Source organism: Danio rerio, chromosome 18, assembly GCF_052040795.2.
Source record: "Danio rerio strain M-AB ecotype USA chromosome 18, GRCz13ab, whole genome shotgun sequence".
NCBI classification, from domain to species: domain Eukaryota; kingdom Metazoa; phylum Chordata; class Actinopteri; order Cypriniformes; family Danionidae; genus Danio; species Danio rerio.
In genome coordinates, this window is record NC_141038.1 from 20,560,456 (window position 1) to 20,581,207 (window position 20,752).

General features: G+C 34.0%; 1 protein-coding gene across 2 annotated transcripts in view; it reads right to left on the reverse strand.

Moving 5' to 3' along the window:
• Positions 1-605: 605 nt before the first annotated feature.
• The window catches only part of megf11 (multiple EGF-like-domains 11), a 265,068-nt gene continuing 244,921 nt past the window's right edge, over positions 606-20,752 (reverse strand). For both annotated transcript variants that reach the window (XM_087293061.1, XM_087293060.1), the window contains 5 exons: positions 19,365-19,483; positions 16,194-16,248; positions 8,152-8,211; positions 5,502-5,711; positions 606-2,048 (listed from right to left, as the gene is read on the reverse strand). In XM_087293061.1, the coding sequence (XP_087149187.1) occupies positions 1,873-2,048; positions 5,502-5,711; positions 8,152-8,211; positions 16,194-16,248; positions 19,365-19,483 (620 nt within the window). In that variant the 3' untranslated portion in view covers positions 606-1,872. The remainder of the gene's footprint in view (positions 2,049-5,501; positions 5,712-8,151; positions 8,212-16,193; positions 16,249-19,364; positions 19,484-20,752) is intronic.

Consider the following 20,752-nt stretch of genomic DNA (forward strand, 5'->3'; position numbering starts at 1 on the left):
CACTTTGGGCTCATTACTACCAATTGAGCATCGTGTCAATGCCACATCCTACCTGAGTATTGTTGCTGACCACGTTCATCCCTTTATGACCGCAGTGTACCCATCTTCTGTTAGCTACTTTCAGCTTTTAGCTTACTTTTTTGATGTGCAGCCGTAAAATATGCAGCAACTGCGTGATGCTATCATGTCAATAAGGGGCAAAATCTCTGAGGAATATTTCCAGTGCCTTGTTAAATATACACCACAAAGGATTAAAGCAGTTCTGAAGACAAAAGGGGTCCAACACTGTACTAATAAGGTGTACCTAATAAAGTGGCCGGTGAATGTACTCTGCCAGTGTTGTTTGTTCACAACACAGCTTTCATAGACTCTCATTATCGGATGTTTACACACTCAACAATGCTGGTGTTTTTTTTGTTTTTTTTTCAAAAACTTGCACTTTGTTTCCAGATTTCAAACATTGTTTATGTAAACAAACAAGGAAAAAAAAAGAAAAAAAAAACCCTTTTATTTTTGGCTGAAAACATGTCAACCTAACCTGCTTTCTAACCATACAGTAATTAGCTTAGTAGTTAAATGAATAGTTACACTGTAACAGGGACACCTTAAAATGTTACTTTTTATTTTCATAAATTATGTCATGAAGTGAAACTATTAAACTATTTGTTAAAAAAAAACCTAGAAAAGCATAAGGAACCACTATTGAGCTGTAGAGCTGCTAAATGTTTTGTTTTCCTCCTTTTATTCATGAATGATTGTCACTATGCTATTGCTAATTTGATGGAATGCAGTCACTAGAACAAAACTCCAAAGCTGTAATCATCAAACAAAGCAAAACACAAGGAATGAATGGGACACGTCTCCAAATCTATTTGTACTATACTTTTCTTTTTTTTTTAGGACGCATATGAGGTCTCGTCCTGTCATTAGCCTCTGTTGACATAAGAGCTAACATATAATGTCGACTTTATATATTAATACTGTGCACCAATAGCACAAGCACATGAAAAGAACTGGTCACTATGAGTAATCATCATTTGTTCATCATGCTACTTTTTAAATATGTTCAACTTTTACACTATAAAGAAAACCATCACTTCTGCACAAACAAGGTATAAATAAACATCATAAATACAACAGAGGTCTTTAAAAATGTAAACGTACATAGAACAAACTAAACGTGATAGCTTCGAAAAGTGTAACACAAACGTAATACACACTCAAAGAATCCATAGATAGCAACAGTCATAAATTCCTATGTACAGTAGAAAGCACCAGGTTATTACACAAATGAGCCGTGTTGTACCAGCTCATGTTGGCCCCAGGCTCTCCTCATAAACTTTTATAAATATTTCTGAGTAGGTAGATGAATGTACATTATGATAAAAGTCCTGAACAGTTCTCCTTCACATCTGGCACCCATCTTTTATACACATTAAGAACGTCTTATTTTAAACCATGCTTCGTAGCCTGAGAACCAAACTTAGCTTAGAGGTGAAACACAAAAGAAAATGGTCACCTCTGTCTTTCTGTTCTGGATCACTGATTCCCATTGATTATCAGTTCCAATATGCAGAGCTCTAGTCTTTAAGAATCGCCACTGAAACGTCTCATATGCTCCGTTATAAACAAAATACCCCAAAAAAGCATTTGTACACCTGTATTTCCTGATGTTAAATGGTATAAAACATCTCTGAGAAAGACGAATTATCGCTGGTGTCCAAATCAGCCAGTCCCACAATCGGAAAAATAGTCTTTTCCAGTTTAATCTACTCATGCATCTGTATTGGATGACTGTTGGAGAGACGATGAAGACGGAGAGCTGAGGTCGAGAGAGTGTACCAAAAAATTCAGAGGGTCAGGATAGGGGGTCTACAGCAGGGAGCTGGGCGGGCTCTCTGGAGGCGGTGGGCTGTGTGTGGGACTGTGGCGCATGGGCAGGATGTCGTAGTGGCTCGGGATGTGGCTGTTTCGAGGGAGGTCATAGGGACTCTGGGAGAAGCCGGTGGCCAGACCGTTGGGCCCCTGGAGAACACTCACTGTCGGCTCTGAGGGAAGAACACAGGAAATCTTTTAGGAGTGGATGTTTAAAGCTGCCGTGATGTGCTTTGAAATGTGCATTTTTTAAATTCGACGTTTGACCGAATCTCGACCAAAAAAGGAGAAGACAAAGTAGCTCCTATAAACAGCCAATAGTGTTTTGTTTTATCAGCGCTCTGCCAGTGAGAGTGGTTGAGGTCAAGCGCATCAAATGAAAAGCAGATGAGAAGCTTCTTAAAGAGGGCGGGGCATGTCAGATACTAGAAAGCATTTGATTGGTCTAGATTTGATGAGAAACTAAAGTATGAGGTGACGTGGAAAAAAAAAATTTCATCAGTGTTTTGGAGCACACTAGATTAAAGATATCCTTAAATGTAACAGACTGAAACTAGCATCTACATTTTTTTTTTATTTCACAGTACTTCTAATACACAGCTCTCTGTGTCACAGTTTTCTCATTAGATATTGTGATGTAACTTGAGATCTGGTGTAGTTGGTAAGGTAATCTTTAGCACTGCAACAAAAACGGCTCAAAGAAAGTTTCAGTTTCAGAAATTTACATGCTTGCAAATTTAAAAAGTGCCATTGAGTGAATTAGCATTTAGCTTTTAATTTTGTCTCAACCACAAGCAATACTTTAATACTAAAGTGGTCAAATTGGAGTATCGTAAACCTCGCAAAGTCATTAACTTTAGTAATATCATAACATGTAATAAGAGCTTCTTTTAAGCTGTTTTGTACAAATACTGTATACAGCTGAAGAAATCATCTGTCAATTAATAACATAAAAAATGTAGAATCTGACATTAAAAACCTTCTGTCCTGTAAACAATGGCTATTAATAATCTTTAAATATAGAAACAAATATATGTATTTTCTCAAACATTGTATATGTGCAGTAGTGTTATACAGTGCAAAACATTTACAAGTATTATTTTGATTGAAATGAAGTTGACATAAAACATAAATATTAGGCAGCTGGCAACTAACTGACAGATCAGGCCATTTACTAAATGCACTAAAACTAAAATAAAAAATAAACAGCTATTTTGGACTAGTCGAAAAAGTCTAATGTGCAGCAAAATATTCATTAATTCTTTCTAGCTCCCTCCTTCTGAGAGTGTACTCTTTTCTGATTGGTCAGATGGCTCTGTTGTGATTTGCCAACCATTAAGACCGTGTGTTGGAAAATAAAGCAGTCATTTCCATATCTTTCAATGTAATTGCAGGGTTGTTGCCAGAACAGATACAACTGTGGCAGGAAGTTATTAAGAATTATTTATATTATTTACTAAATTACTCATTAATTGTATTTTATTAACATCTACCCCAACCCCAACCCTAAACCCAACCTTCACAGTAATGTAAAAAACAGTAATTATATTGAGACATTTTATGTCATATATTACATTACCCATTAATTTTATTGTATTTATTTATGTCTACCCCAACTCTTACCCTCACAGTAATGTAAAAACGGTAATCATAACAAGAAATCTTTATATTATTTATTAATTCATTAATTGTATTTTATTAACGTTTACACCGACCCCAACTCTTACAGTAATGTAAAAACAGTAATTATAATGAGAATCATTAATTAAATGACCCATTAATTGTATTTTCTTACAGTTTACACCAACTCCAACTCTTACAGTAATGTAAAACAGTAATTATAATGAGAATTATTAATTAAATGACCCATTAATTGTATTTTATTAACGTTTACATCGACCCCAACTCTTACAGTATAATGTAAAAACAGTAATTATAATGAGAATTATTAATTAAATGACCCATTAATTGTATTTTCTTACAGTTTACACCAACCCCAACTCTTACAGTAATGTAAAACAGTAATTATAATGAGAATTATTAATTAAATGACCCATTAATTGTATTTTATTAACGTTTACATCGACCCCAACTCTTACAGTATAATGTAAAAACAGTAATTATAATGAGAATTATTAATTAAATGACCCATTAATTGTATTTTCTTACAGTTTACACCAACCCCAACTCTTACAGTAATGTAAAACAGTAATTATAATGAGAATTATTAATTAAATGACCCATTAATTGTATTTTATTAACGTTTACATCGACCCCAACTCTTACAGTATAATGTAAAAACAGTAATTATAATGAGAATTATTAATTAAATGACACATTAATTGTATTTTAATAACATTTACACCAAACCCAACTCTTACAGTAATGTAAAACAGTAATTATAACAAGAATTATATTTATTTAATTATAATTGGGTCATTATAATTAAATGACCCATTACTTGAGTTTTATTATTGTTTACCCCAGGGGTCAGGTGCCTTTTTTCAGCAAAGAGCCCTTTCAGTTTTTCTATTGGCAAATGCTTTTTTTAGAGAGCCATTGGGTATAAGCATCACATGTCGAGCAAATTCATGTATTAAGAAAGGAGAATTTTTTTCTTTTCGCCATCAGCATTTATGAATGTTGTTTGAATTTATGTGCGCATACCATATGTAAGTTGCATAACCTTTATTGGTGTCCATTCAAGTTAATCCACAGCGCTGCACATGCGCATTGAAATGTCCGTTTATTCTTATTCTTATTCATTTTGGTGTAAAAATATACAATAAAAAGGTCATTTATATTTGTATTTTACAGGAAACTGATTTTTAGTGGCAGTTTTAATTTTTTATTGAAGGGAGACAGCTGGAGAGCCACATGTTTTTGGTCAAAGAGCCACATGTGGCTCCCGAGCCATAAGCTTTCTACCCCAGGTCCACCCCAACCCAATTCTCACAGCAATGAAAAAACAGTAATTATAACGAGAATTATTAATCAAATGACTGATAAATTGTATCTTATTAATGTCAACCCCTTGTTGTAAAGCTTCAAACATGATGCTATATTTATGCAAGTATCCGCAGCTGTATCCCTTCTAGACATTCCCCAATTGCAGCTAAGGAGAACTCACATTGCAAGTAATTAGAGATCTGAACTGATCAGACCATCAAAATCACTTTCCACAAACTGCCACAATGAATTAAAGGAACAACTAATTCATTCATTAATGAAGTAACTCTTTATTAGGTGCACCTAAAAATGCCTGTTGATATCATATATGTTTAAAAGAGATGAGGTGGTAACACTTTACAATTAGATTGTAGTAGTTAATGTATTTAGTGACAAGAACAAACAACGAACAATACACTTATTACAGTGTTTGTTCATGTTAACTCACAGTGCATGTTAACAAGCATGACGTTGAATGTTAATAATGCATTAGTAAATGTTAAAATGTGATTAATGAATGATCTACAAATATAGTTCATTATTAGTTCATGTTTGTAAATAAATAGGCTACATTAAATAATAAAACCTTTTTGTAAAATCTGACTGATGAGGTTATCAGTTTTAACGGACCTTTAACTAATGGCGATGAACTGTTTGCATCTGTAGTTGAGACTCACCAACATCATAGACGTTCCTGCTGGCAGTGGTGAGGGTTGTGCTGGTGCTGGAGCAGAAGGTCAGGTCTCTGTGAGCGGGAGACTTCATCTCCACATAACTGCTCTCCGTGTGCTTGCAGGCCAGGCTGGGAGGATCTCGGATGGTGGCGTACGGGTTCTCACTATTGAGGGAACACGAGCTGGAGCTACACATCGAGGCCTTTATGTAATCTGCACACATTACAGAACAGATATTACTCAGATATTCATATTTCATCGCAATGCAATCAACGCACATCATCCTGCGGGAGAGGAAACAGACTAAATCTGTAATAAATGCTATTATTTTTTACAAAGAAAGATGAAAATTAAGTTATGCTCCAGACAATCTGTAGTCAAAGTTGCAAAATATGCACTTTTCCATTATGTTACTGTTTAGAGAGAGCATCCCAGGAGGGAATGAAATCCTGTTAGACTGCACTGTTAAATCTTGTTTCAGTAGTTAAGATCTAATGTAGCTGAAGAAGAGTTTCTGTCGAGAGAGTGAAAGATAGACAGTCACTTTAATATCTATGTACATCATCCAGAAATACACATAAATAGATTGAAGACACACACAACGGGCTATTTATGAATCTGCTACTAAGAATGAGGAACCTGCACATCCAGGTCAGTGAGATCACTGTGAATGTCAATGCACTTAATTCACAAAGCAGAGGCGGAAATGTATGTATGCCACTTTCCATGCATCAACATTTGTCATCTATAAAAACACACTTGATGAGAAAATGTGTAAGTAAGATCTAAGTTAAATGCATTCACTGCAAAAAATGCTTTTCAAATCTAAAGGTTTTGTCTTGTTTCTAGTCCAAATATCAACAAATTCTTAAATCAAGAAGCATTTTTTAGACAAGTTAAAATTATTGTCTTGATTTAAGAAATAACGTCAAAATTGAGTGAGTTTTTCCTTTAAACAGGAAAAATAATCTGCAAATGGGGTATGAAAATTTTTTTTGTTTTCGATTTAAAAGAAGATTATTTTGCTTGAAAGATGAAAAGTTAGAAAAACAGTTTTTTTGCAGGGTTTAACTTATATATGGATTTAATCGAACCTCTTAAAATCATCATATGATTCATAATTATTAATAATTAACAATTAATAATTAAAAATTAAACATTTATTCTGGTATAAGTTCACTTTTAGGAAAAACTAACTTTCAAAGTTTGTTCATTTAGTAGTTATTCAATTGGTTGATTTGCTCTATATGTTTTTAACATATTTTTAAACAAAATACTAACTTATTTAATAACTCATTTCTTTTGTCTTTGCCATGGTAACTGGACTTAGTATTTGACTACTTTCATTGCAAGATACTAGTAATCTGCTTAAAGTGCAATGTAAAGGTGCTGTATGTAGGTTTTTGACTTATCTAAAGCATAAAAATACCATAATATGTTTGCAGAAATTTAAGAAACACGCTAAGTGAAAATTCTTGTTTCTGAAAAAAATGCTGAAGTCAGTTATTCTGCTTTGAAAATTGTCTATTTACGCGCCAAATGCCACTTTACCCAATTATATTTCACCACCCCAGGTTGCCTTGTTGGAAAACAGCATATTTCATTCATTCATTCATTCATTCATTCATTCATTCATTCATTCATTCATTTATAAAGGCTCTGCCCGTGGCCCAAATGACCGAAACCTCTTTATTATTTATTTATTTATTTTCTTATTTATTTATTACTTTTTTATTGTTTATTTAGCTTTTTCAATGGTAAGTTATAGGCTGTTAAGGGGGAAAGGGTTTATTTGATTTTATATTTAACAACATAATTATAAAATGAAAGTTGTAATTAATATTCCATGTAGAAAACCTAATAAAAGAAATTTTCAATAGTAATAAAAAAAGATCTTAAGGAGGAAATTAATATGGACTTTTAAAAACGGATCAAGCCAAATTAAAAGAAATTACTTTCTCCAGAGGAAAAAGTATAATATTAAATTCTGTGAAAATGTCCTTGCTCTGTTAAACATCACTTAGGAAATATTTGAAAAGAATTCAAATTTCACAGAGGGCGAAGTTTACCTTTAACTGTATCAAAATCTCTCCATTATACCATTTCCCCCCCTCACGAATCTCTCTATTAAATTCATATTTTCTATAGGATGATTTAAATATAATATTTGTGCATATACGTTAGATTAATCAGTTCTAAAGCCAAATCTGGAGCTAATCTATCAAAACTACTGAAGAAAATGGTCTAAAAACTAGTAGCCTAAATTTATGTTTTAGGGAAAAATATTAAATAAAAAATGTAAGAAAAAAAGGAAAAATCAAGAGAAACAAATATATATATAAGATTTTGTTGAAATTTCACATGCATTTAAATGTGCTATCTTTCTATTTCTAAAGACGTTTGGTGACTTAAATATTACTTCAAAAATAATATGACCAATTCTCACAGAAAAATCAATCAAAATATTCATTATTAAAATGGGGAGTACTCAATTATGCTGAGCACTGTATATTTTTTCAAGACACTAAAAATAAAGCCAAAATACATGACTGTACTGGGAAAAAGGGGACAACAGGTCACCCTAGAAAAGAAGCTCTTGTGTATATTTTGGTATCCGCATGTTCCATGAGTGTATGTCCACTATAATCATTACCTTTGGCCATTCGGGTGGTTTTGTTGTCCCTCAGTGTAAGCGTGTCTCCTCTTGATACTCCTAATGAGGCACAACAACACACATTCTGAGTAATTCATGACTCAACAATATTATAAATAGCACATGATAAATGTAGGTTACAGTAATGCTCTGCGGAAACGTAACAATAACAGAGGGAAGGGGACAAATAAACTGCACTTTCAAGCCAAGACAAAATCATATAATCACAACAAAACATTTCATTTTGATGTCCAGAGTCCATGACAATTTAAATTCGCAAAAGTCATTTTATATACACAAAGATCAAGTTTTCTGGTTAATTAATTAATTTTACACCGATTCTAAATCACAATAAATCTACACTACCTGACAAATGTCTTGTCATCAATCCCAGTTGCAAAAGCAAATAATAACTTGTATTCTAGGTTATTGTTTGGAAAAGTGGCAGAAGGTAGATTTTTCTGATGAATCATCTGTTGAACTGCATCCCAATCATCACAAATACTACAGAAGACCTATTGGAACCCACATGGACCCAAGATTCTCACAAAAATCAGTCAAGTTTGGTGAAGGAAAAATCCTGGTTTGGGATTACATTCAGTATGGCGGCATGTGAAAGATCTGCAGAGTCGATGGCAACATTAACCGCCTGAGATTTCAAGACATTTGCTGCCCATTACATTACAAACCACAAGAGAGGGCAAATTCTTCAGCAGGATAGAACTCCTTCTTATACTTCATCCACATCAAAGTTTTTGAAAGCAAAGAGGGTCAATGTCCTCCAGGAAGGCCAGCCCAGTCACCAGACATGAACATTATTGAACATGTGTGAGGATTATTATTTTTTTGATTGTTGGATAGGCCACAAGACTTGTCAGGTAGTGTGTATAACAGTCATTATTATTCTTGTAATGTACCAGAACAAAAATTACAGTTGGTACACTTTTAACAGTAAAAAAAAACCTATTGCACTTAAAAACAACTGCTTTGACATTTAATTATTTTTAAAAACATAATATCATATTCAGAATTTTCAGGCGTTTTAGATAATCCTTTAGATTTTGTGACTGTATATTTAGATATCTTTAGATTTTTTCTTCTGTATATTAAAAATAATAATAATATTTATGTAAAATCCATCATAAACATTTTTAGAATCATTTCATTTTTCATTTGCTGTCATTTCTTTCAACCCAAAATTACATACACTCAAAAATATATATTTTTTGCTTGTTCAAACTACTTATTAAAATTGAGCTAAAACAACACAATTTCTGAGATTTCATTGCGACTACTTAATTTTTTATGTTTAATTCACATAAATTTGTTAAAAGTGTTGTTAACTTAATCAATTAGTGTTGGGACAACATGAATGAATTGTGTGGAACTGCATTTTCTCCAGTGTACAGACAAACCCAACCATTGAAGTAAAATAATGTAATTTAAAATAATGAAAAAACGGTTGGGTTTAATTGATCCAAATTATATGGAAAATGAAACAGCCAAACATTTTTTAAAGTGTACATTTAATCCAGCATCATGCTTTTTCTTATTTCTGCAATTGCGCTTTGCCCTCAGAGCATATGGAGTCCCTTGGGGATCTGCTCTCGAAACCAATTCTTCGCTGGTTTACTATTACCTCTCTACAAACTGTTGTTTCAGGTATCTATTCCCGCCTTCTTGAGGCTAACCAAAAGCTATTCTCAATACCAATGATTTGGGCTAGTGAATTATCTGAGGGCCAGATTGATTGGGAGACGGTTTGGGAAAACATATTTTGTTCTTCAAAAAATCCAAATCACCAATTATTAATTATTTAATTAATTTATTTTTTTTAGAGGAGTGGATCTTGTTTTGTTTTTTTGAAAGAAAATTGTAAAGATGCTGTGACCCACCCACATGTAAAATCAATAAAAACGTAATCACAAAAAAGTGTAAATTAAATCAACCGATACATAAATAAACAAACAAACAAAACAAATATAAAGGAGGAAAAGTAAATATTGAACAAGTCATGTTTTTGCCTGGGAATGACATTTCTAAAGGAGCTGTGTACATGGAATTGAAACAGATTTTGGTAAAAGCTCTAACAAAACAGAAAAAAATCTGAAAAATTTGTTACATGTAATGACAATGGAATGACACAAGGAGAAAGTACTGAACTGAAATGTATTTTATGCTTTATATAAAAGGCTTTTTTAATGATGGCAGCTTAATTACATCTCTCAAATGGAGAATAAAGTCACATGAATTGCTCAGGTGTGATTTCGTAAAATTAACTTGATGTTTTGTGGCTCTCATCTATCAAATCTGATCTTTAATTTGTATTTTCTATTGGATTTAAGTCAGGTGATTGGCTGGGCCATTCTACAGCTTGATTTTCTTTCTCTGAAACCATTCGAGAGTTTTCTTGGCTGTGTTTTGGATCATTGTCTTGCTGAAATGTTCACTTTAGTTTTAGCTTTATCATTCTGGTAATGTAAATATTGGACTGAAGCAGTTAATATTAAATTACTATGACGAAGGGCAAAGGGTTGCCAAATAACTTCTAAGGGATTTCAGCTGCTGTCTGGGCTTTCCCTGCCTTTCTACACCTTCCTTTCTTCATGTGTTCAATACTTTTTCCCTGCATCATTTCATTTTAATATGCATAGTTTTGTTTCTTTGCATATATGAATTTCTTTGGTTGTTACCAACATTTAGGGAAAATTTCAAATCAAAGGCACCTTTAGAAATATATTTTCAGAGAAAAATGCCGATGTGTTCAATACTTATTTACATCACTGTATATTTACATCACTGTATATCTCAAAACTTTGATAAACTAGGAAGACCCACAACATATTATTACTACAGGGTATGTGTGGATTATTTGGCTTTGGAAGATTGTCACTGCAACTGGCCCACAAATGCCACAAAACAGAGAAAAGTAGGAAGGAAAGCCAGATGAATTCCAAAGTCCAAGTGAATTATGACAGCACAGGAATCTTTCCATCAAACACCTACTGTATAAGAGTGAAAGCAACACCCAGCCTAGTCAATCATATGAGTATTCTGAGTTAAACTTTAACCAAATCACATCTCTAAATCACGTTTCTCAGCTGACCAGCCAGAGATACTGACATGCCTTCACGGTGACGTCAAGATGTTATAAACAAATAAATGGAAATGCCAAACCAGTGTACTCTGATAAAGCTGGTGCAATATTCATTCTCACTGTTTCTGTGATTTATCTCCATGCTGTGATATCAGTAGATCTACAGTACGTGTTCATTCTTTAAATGGGCTTTTCTTCTATACAAATGTGGCACTGTTTAGTCTGTTTAAAGAAAAGGACAGCTTGTGCTTGGATGATTGGAAATCAAATCCGTCCTCGTTTACTTTAACACAGTCTTATAGTGAAAGATTAATCAAGACTGTGACCTTTTTATCTTTGTAATCTTCATCAAAATGTAACAACTTTTGGCTCAGTCTTTGAGATATCTCTCATATATTAAACAGCTGTCATCTGGCTAAGTCCCAAGCACACTTCACTTTTAATGCGTATATTATGGTCTGTGTATCAAATTTATCAGACCAGTATTCATGCACTTATGGATGGTGATTGTGATTTTCTTTAAATGAAACATATAAAATTGGATTATTACAGACAGCAACAACACAATCCAATAAAGTTGCCTTATTTGAGGCTATATTTGCATATTTAATGCAATGCATGTTGGGATGCACGCATAAAAACATAAGACATGTTTTTTTCATGAAGGATATTATAATGATATACTACTATTTGCAAATGTTATTTCATTTTACCATAAAAATTCTGTGTCTGTATGATCAAATTATGCATGTCTACAAATATTAAAGGGTTAGTTCACCCAAAATTGAAAATACTGTTTTTAATTACCCTCACGTTGTAACAATCCACGGAAATGTATATATTTAGACTCGATCTGAGAGCTCTCTCATCTTCCATAAACAGCAACAGTCATGAGATGTTTAAAGTCCAGAAAAGAAACAACAAAAACATTCCATGTGACTTCAGTGGTTTAACTGCAATCATATAAAGCTACAAGAACACTTCTATGTGTCAAAATGTTTTTAAAACTACTTTGTTCACCTGTTTTCCCAGTCAGATTGGGGTTTGTTCTTACTATGGGTAATTCAACATTTACAAGCTACTATTGACTGTAGTAAACACACATCATGCCCTGAAGAGAAGACAAAGACAAACTAAGTTGCTTTAATAGTTTTTGACACACAGAAATAATTCTTGAAGCGTCGTATGATTACAGATGAACCACTGAAGCTATATGGAATGTTTTGACAATATTTTTGATTAATTTTCTAGAATTTAAAATTCTAGTGACTGTTGGTGTTAATGGATGATTCAAGAGTTCACACCTAGCTGATGATTGATTATAAAGCTTGTTTGTCATGCTGTCCCGAGAGAGAGCCCTCAGTATATAAGACCCTGGAAACCCGGGCTCCCTCCTGTTCGCAGGGTGAGAAGGGAGTTTAAGCTCATGAAGATTGTTGTGATATGGAACTTATAGGGTACTTATAGTGGCTGAGGAATCGTCTGATTGGTGAATCACACATGGGATACGGGATGCGGGACCAGCAGCAAGCAATCATAAGCATGTCATCCTCTTGAAATTAGTTTATAAATAAACTTTACTCAGAGAGCTTCCAGATTTCATCTAAAATATCATAGTTTGTGCTTTGCATATGAATGAAGAACTCAGGGGTTTGTAATAATATGAGAGTAATTAATAATAGAATTGGACATTTTTGGGGTGAAACCTTTAAGCTACATCTTAAAACAAATTGCTACCTAATAAAATAGTGTTCAAGGTGACAACAAATTCACACATTCTGTTTAAAGAAAGCAAAAAATGTGCAGCATCGGGTACTGCAGGGAAGGAGACCAAACATTTTTTTATACTGTATGTCAATGAAAGACAAGCTTAAAATCTATGTAAAATTAAACTCACTGAAAAAATGTGTCAAATTACAATGACTATGTTTACATGATCATCAGTAATTGAATTATGTGCCTTATTCTGAATAAGATGATATATGATTAAGGTGTTTACATGATTTGCTTTTTAAATGTTCCTTTCATGATCCTGTTTTACGTGTTATAGCACATAATTCAATTAATGTCATTGCATCACCCACACTATCCACATTTCCTCCGGAGTTTCATGTAGTTTTGGGTGTTTCATTTTTAAATTGTCGACTTTAGCTTTAGCTTGGCACTTTCGCTTTCATTTAGGAACCTATTATGCATGTCCCCCGTGACAAACGTAAGGAACCCCGGAGGGGACGTAGTGGAGGAGAAAAAAATTGGCTGGGTGAAAAAAAAAAAAAAAAAAAATGGGTGAAAGAAAAAAAATGGGTGGGTTCCAACCATCTCTCGCAAAACTGTTTCTCCACAAACACTTCCTGTTCACTTCACTCATGTAAACCCTCCCGTTTTTGCCGAAACTCTCCCATATTTTACCATTCTACCCCACTTACATTAAATCTATGCGTCGATCGTCGCCTTTCACTTTGCAACCTCTGAACCAGCGAATGCATGTATAAGCGCTGACTGACAGACGCGCTCCGTACAATCAACTCACTTGTTTGATAACAGGAGTGTCTCTTTGAATGGCGCGTACAGACGCTGATCTGGGATCAGTTTATTGTATGGAGCGCGTCTGTCAGTCAGCGCTTATACATGCATTCACTGGTTCAGAGGTAGCATATGAATGGCAACAATTTTGCACAGTAATGTAAAGAAAGTGGGGTAGAATGGTAAAATACGGGATAATTTCGGCAAAAACGGGAGGGTTAACGTGAGTGAAGTGAACAGGAAGTGTTTGTGAAGAAACAGTTTTGCGAGGGAACGCAAAACATCTTTGCGAGATAACACAAAACTTAGCGAGGGAACGCAAAACATCTTTGCGAGATAACGCAAAACTTTGCGAGGGAACGCAAAACATATTTGCGAGGGAACGCAAAACTTTGCGAGAGAACGCAAAAACTTAGAAATATATATTTTCCTCCCTCCCATTTTTTTCTTTCACCCATAAATTTTTTTTTTCACCCAGCCAATTTTTTTCTCCTCCACTACCTCCCTTCCGGGGTTCCGTACAAACGAGATATTGGTTGCCTGTATAAACTGCTGGAAGAGTGTTGTTTTAAAGGAATTTGATAGCACACGCCGTATGGGCAAAAAAACCTACGCATTTCATGATGCAGGTGTCTGTGGTCCTTCACTGACTCGGTAGGAGCAGAGAATAGTGCCAAACAGCCGTGTGTATAGACTATCCTGTCGCAAAATGCAGCAAAAATCCTTCATGAAGGTAATAGTTTGATTGCAGTGTTTACATGTCTGTACTGCACTTCAATAATGCAAATAACATAGGCATGCTCCATGTCTTAATTTGATTTCTGTTTAGTTCGATTATGACTGTAGTCAAATTAAGGTAATCAAAAATCGCTGTTTACATGGTAAACTCTTAATCAGTATATTGTCTTAATCATATTAAAATCATATTATTGGTGTCCATGTAAATGTACTCAATGTTTTATTGGTAACACTTTACAATAAGGTTCATAAATTAATGCATTCACTAACATGAACTAATCATGAACAACACATGTACAGCATTTATTAATCATAATTGAACATTTACTAATGCATTATTAACATCCAAGTCCATGCTTGTTAACATTAGTTAATGCACCATGAGTTAACATGAACTAACAATGATCTACTGTATTTTCATTAACTAATGTTAACTAACATGAACAAATACAGTAGTAGATGTATTGTTCATTGTTTGTTCATGTTAGTAAATGCATTAATTAACATTAACTAATGAACCTTATTGTAGAGTGTGACCGTTTTGTTTTGTTTATACCACACATTGTAATTCTTTAGGTGAACAATTCATCCATACAAGTTAATCTACTAAAAATTGTTAATGTTTGGAGTGGTGTCACTTCTCTGACGTCAGTTTGATGATTTCAGTCACAATATTCTTAACCACGCCCCTCTTTCCAGTATTTTGCTATGAGGGAATGATGCTTAATAAGAAAGCCCCGCCCCCTACTCAGTATTCCCTTTCAGCTGAATGTACAACAACACACTGTTTTTATACTGTAATTTAAAGTCAGCAAACTTACAGAATTTACTATGCTAAAAAAATGGACACCTTACGATTTTATGAATTTACAACCCCGGCTAATCTTCTCTCATTCAGTGGTATCCTACAAACAGTTACAGTTGCACAATTTGAAATAAATTGTATTATTTCTTGTCTGTTTTGCAAAATGCGGCAACACTGACTTATACTAGTGTGATGGGATTAAAAACTGTTCATTCACCCAAAGGAATCTACTTATAAAGGCTATGTATGTATTCGACTGTGTGTATTTGTTGGGCTTTGACACTATAACTCTTTGACCAGAATTCAGCGAAACTTCCTATAACAAGGTGAAATCACTTTGAACTTGTGGTCACTGGTCCCTATTTCACTTCCTCCATGGGCTTGATAAGCATGATGGAAATACCCAACCTCGAACTCGAGTCTCCGAGGTCTCGTATGCTTCGCCGAAGCTTTATCAGCAGACCTGCAGGTAGACATAATGGGGTGAAGCGCCGTGGGACGGGGAGTCAGAGAGGTAATGAACTCTCTCTGAGTGACCTTGGGTAATATAGGCAAAGGCTGACCTTCCGCCATGTGCGGGTGCCACCTAAAGTAGGGGCTTATTAAAAAACACAGCAGGCGAAGGTCTTGCTCCGGTGCCAGAAGCACCGTCTGGTGTTCACCGCAGCCCCCAGGAATGAGTAAGTAGTTTAATTCTCTGGCGCTTCAATGAAAAACAAAGGTCTTATTTGTTTTGTGGAATAGGCTGAGCGAAGAAGAGAATGATGTATTTGATCCATTTCAAATTGCATGAGTAACTTTTCAGGCTCTGTCTGACAGGAACAGATGGAAGATGGTTTAAATAGAGGGTGAGATAAGAAATTAAGTGAGGACACTGACCCAGGTCATTGAGATTGCAGTATGCTCTCCATTCTGAGCTGTTCCTGTCGCCTTTCTAGAGGGGAAAACCAGACAAAAATAAACATCAAAGACACCATTGAAAGAAGAACATATTTTGATACGCTACGCATTAGCAGTTTTTATGATGTAAACAACTTGCAACAGCATGCATTATGCATTTAAGACCAACTAAAGTGAATTTATCTCTAGGTGTAAATATATAAATTATGTTCTTAAGAATCTTTTTCATTATTAAGACAGTATTATTGTTATTGACTCACCATTTGGTCCTGTCTAACATAAAGTAATGTTTAAAATTTTTGGGCTCTGAGTTTAAAAAAAAGGTGTTTTAAAGGTTTTATGCTCACCTAGGCTGCATTTATTTGATGGAAAATTCAGTAGAAACTGTAATATTGTGAAATATTACTACAACTCAAAATGACAGTTTTTATTTTTAGATATTTAAAAATATATACAATTTCATAGTTTTGTATTTTTGTGAAAAATATTTCAAAATTATTTGATGAAAAAATATAAGAATAAATAGCAATAAATGGTTTGAAGAAATGATAACAATATAGGTAACAATACAAATGTCTTTATTGCCACTTGTAATGAATTTAATGCATCCTTCTTAAACAAATTCATTAATTTATTCATTCATTAATTTTCCTTCGGCTTAGTTCATTCTTCATCAGGGGTCGCCACAGCGGAATGAACTGCTAACTTATCTAGCATATGTTTTACACAGGGAATGCCCTTCCAGCTGCAACCCAGAAAGGTCCATACACACTCATTCACACACATACACTATTGCCAATTTAGTTTATTTAATTCACCTATACCGCAATGTCTTTTGACTGTGGGGGAAACTGGAGCACCTGGAGGAAACCCATGCAAACACAGAAATGTCAACTGAACAAGCCAGGACTCGAACCAGCCGCATTCTTGCTGTGAGGCGACAGTGCTAACCACTGAGCCACCGTGTCACCACAAATGTAGTATTAAAATAAATAAATAAATAAATATTCTGGGGACCAAGGATTCCCAGGAAGATGCAATAGAGGGCTGGGGGTCGATGGGAATGTTTAAAAAAAAAAGCAATAATTTCAATAAAAAAAAAAAAAAATCAATAATATAAACACAACATTAGTATAAAAAAAAATCAACAAATAAGCACATGTGTAATTTAATAGACCATTTAAAAATTATACAATGATTACAATATAAAAATATGATTAGGATTCAAGTAAATATTCAAAAATTGTATTAAAATAAATAAATGCAAATACTATTTAATTGAAAATGAAATAACAATAAAATACTGTTGTAATGAGCAGGATTAAAACTATGGATTAAAATTAAAATATTTTACAAACATTATTTTAAACCATTTTATAATTTGTACTATGGATATATTGGCGGGCATATCGTTATCTGCCGATAAATGCTATTTTTAATATTTAATGGGCGGAACTTGTCCAGTGCACTATAATGGAGCTTTCCTTACATTGTTTATTCCTTCCAAGTTCATTCTTTCTTTGTAATGTATTGCTGTGCATTAATAACTCAGTAAGTAACCAGTAAGTAACCTTATCATTGTAGATATGTTTGATAGAGTGTCATTGTGTATTTTGGTTTAAACCTTGTCAGGAAAACATTACATGCGTAAACATAATAGCAGTAATACAAATGTGCTAAACAACTTGTTGGGTTGTTTGTAATCTAATATGATTATTTATTATTATCAACGCATAGACTACCATGTGTTGTTGATGTAAGATTGTACTCAGTTTGATCAGCATATTAAAATTATTACAACGAGCGCACGCATATCTGATCTGACAGCCTTCACAGTAGCACGCGGCAGAGGTGTGCCAGTAACTGAATCCAGCATAGGCGTTCTCAACTCACTGCAACATTCTGTCTTTATAATATGCTCTGTATTTTTCAAAAAGTCATCTGTGCTCAGTGATCAGGTGCTGTATCAAAATCTGACTCAGAGGGCAAATGTGACTCCGTGTCGTATGTGTACGCATCACGCAGCGCCTGTAGTTGAGTGAAACTCACAGCGGTTTATCATAAACTTTCATTGATCGTTTTTCCTGCAATCGACAGCAAGGAGGAACATAGAGGCGTAGTCTGACTGATGCCAAATAGGATGAATCTATGCCGCATTTTCTAAAATGTACTATCTGTATTTAGCTTTTCACTTGTACGATGACTCTGAACAGTCAAACACCTCCCAAAATGTTTTTCGCACATGACATATTTGTACATATGTACATGACTGTAACACGTTGTATTTATGAACATTTCGGCTGGTTTTAGTCCTTAGCTCGTTAATTTTCATTTTATTTAAATATATTTAACTTGCTTGTTAATTAAATCCCTTTTTTGGTATTTAACCTATTATTCTTATGCAACAGTCAAGCTGCATGTTAATTTGCTATGAAGAAAAGGAAATCATTTATTTTTATATAATTTTTATATATTTAATCACCTTGCAATTTTGAAATTATTGCTTTTTTATGCTTTGAGTAGGCTGTTCAGTTCATTTGATCAGATTTGAAGACTTTTATGAAGTTTTTGAAATAAAATCAGTTTTTTTACTGTAGAAAAATAGAACATTTAAAATTATTTATATTTACTGACCTATATACTGTATCGACTATTGGCCTCCAAATCTGAAGAGTTATCGGTTATTGATATTGGCCAAAAAACCCATATTGGTGCATCCTTAATTTGTACTTTACACAAGATTAATTAGATCTATATGCAATAAACTATTTTATCATTTTAGAATAGGGGTCTCTCACATGAAGATGAGAATATTTGGCAGTCAGTAGCACCTAAAAGATTGAACCACCACCTAGCATTTTAATGGGACTTCATAAATGTATATTCAAATCCAGAACATTAGCATTATTATTTCACAACTATATTTCCAAATTTGGATCATTATTCCTTCTTGATGCAAATTAATTCTAAATCTGCTGTTCAGCAAATAAGTCTATGCATACAAAGAAGTGAATATACTAAGTTTGTGCTTGTTTCTGATATTCTAGGCAGCTACTCCAGTTATAAAATATTGCTTGAAAGAACGCTGTTTTTCAATATTACTCATCGGCCGACCAGACATTGGAGTAGCTATTCACCTAGTGTGCTCACCTTCAGAGTGAGAGTGCCATCCAGGTTGTTAGTTATGGAGGATGAGATGTTGCACTGTGCCACAGTGTGGTAGCTGGGATTGGAGAAGCACTGGCCACTGCTGCTGCTCTGAGACGTTTCTGAAGGAGAGAGAGAGACAGCAGTGTTCATAACGTCAGCATATCAAAGTGCGCAAGTACAACTCCAATTCTAGAAGTACAACTTGAGATTAATAAAAATCTGTGATCTGTGATTTGTGATTTGTTACTCCTCTTTAACGGTCCCTTGAAGTGCTTTGAAATGTTAATTTGACATAATTTCAACTGAAACATGAAACAGGGTGGGACATATATTGTGGTAGCCCCTTCCCTTTAAAAAAACAAAACAAAACAAAAAAACAGCAAACAGCATTTCATTTTTGAACAGCTCTGCAAGAGAGATCAAGTGCATGAAATGAGATGCAACTTAAAGAGGGCAGGACATGTCAGATACTAGAGAGCATTTGATTGGTCAAAGACTTGATGAGGAACTAAAGTATGAAGTGACGCCAAAATAATAGTTCAAGTGACAAACTGCAAGCTTTGGGTTTCATTTCACTTTATTTATTTATTTATAAAGCACAAAAAAGCTAAAAAGAATGTCATAAAAATAATATAATGTGATGTGATAAAAATAAACATCATAATAAATACAAATCACTCAGGTTTATATTTTCTGAATTTAAATTTTGTCATTGTTTTGGAAAACACTAGCTTATAGATATCCTTAAAAATAATTTACAGATACTAACATCTAAAAAACTCAGTTGCATAAGATCTTTAAGCTTTACGTATTTGACAAAAATCAATGGAAAGGGTTTTTCTTTTGTGGTAAATATGTGGGAATAGTATGTTTAAAGGTACAGTTTGTAAGATTGACTCCCACTGGCTGAACTAGGTATTGCAGTCCAAAATCAGAACACTTTTTCACCCAGCCCCACCTCAAACAACACGCAAACGCAGGTTGCCATATTGGTGTTGCTAAGGTCGAAGAGGATAAGGGGCTTAGCCCCAAAGAAGTGTGATTTATTTTAAAGTGTGAGTTGTTAACCAATGTGATACAAAGCTACAAACATTTTCATTTTACAGAGTGATTAACTAAAGTAGTGTTGTCAAGATACTGGAATTTCTAAATTCAATACCTTGTAAAATATTATTATTTATTAGGCTACTATTTGGGATAATAACAATTGTTTCAAAAAAAGTACAAAAAATGTAAATAAAGATCTATATGCTAGTAATATGTATATGTGTACTTCAAATTTCTTTAGAGGGAGACTTTTCAGTTTTCCTCAAAATAGGGTGATGTGGGCATTGTAGCACTTTAAATGGATGTAATGCCTGTTTCATTCATACGTGAGCAGAAATTCC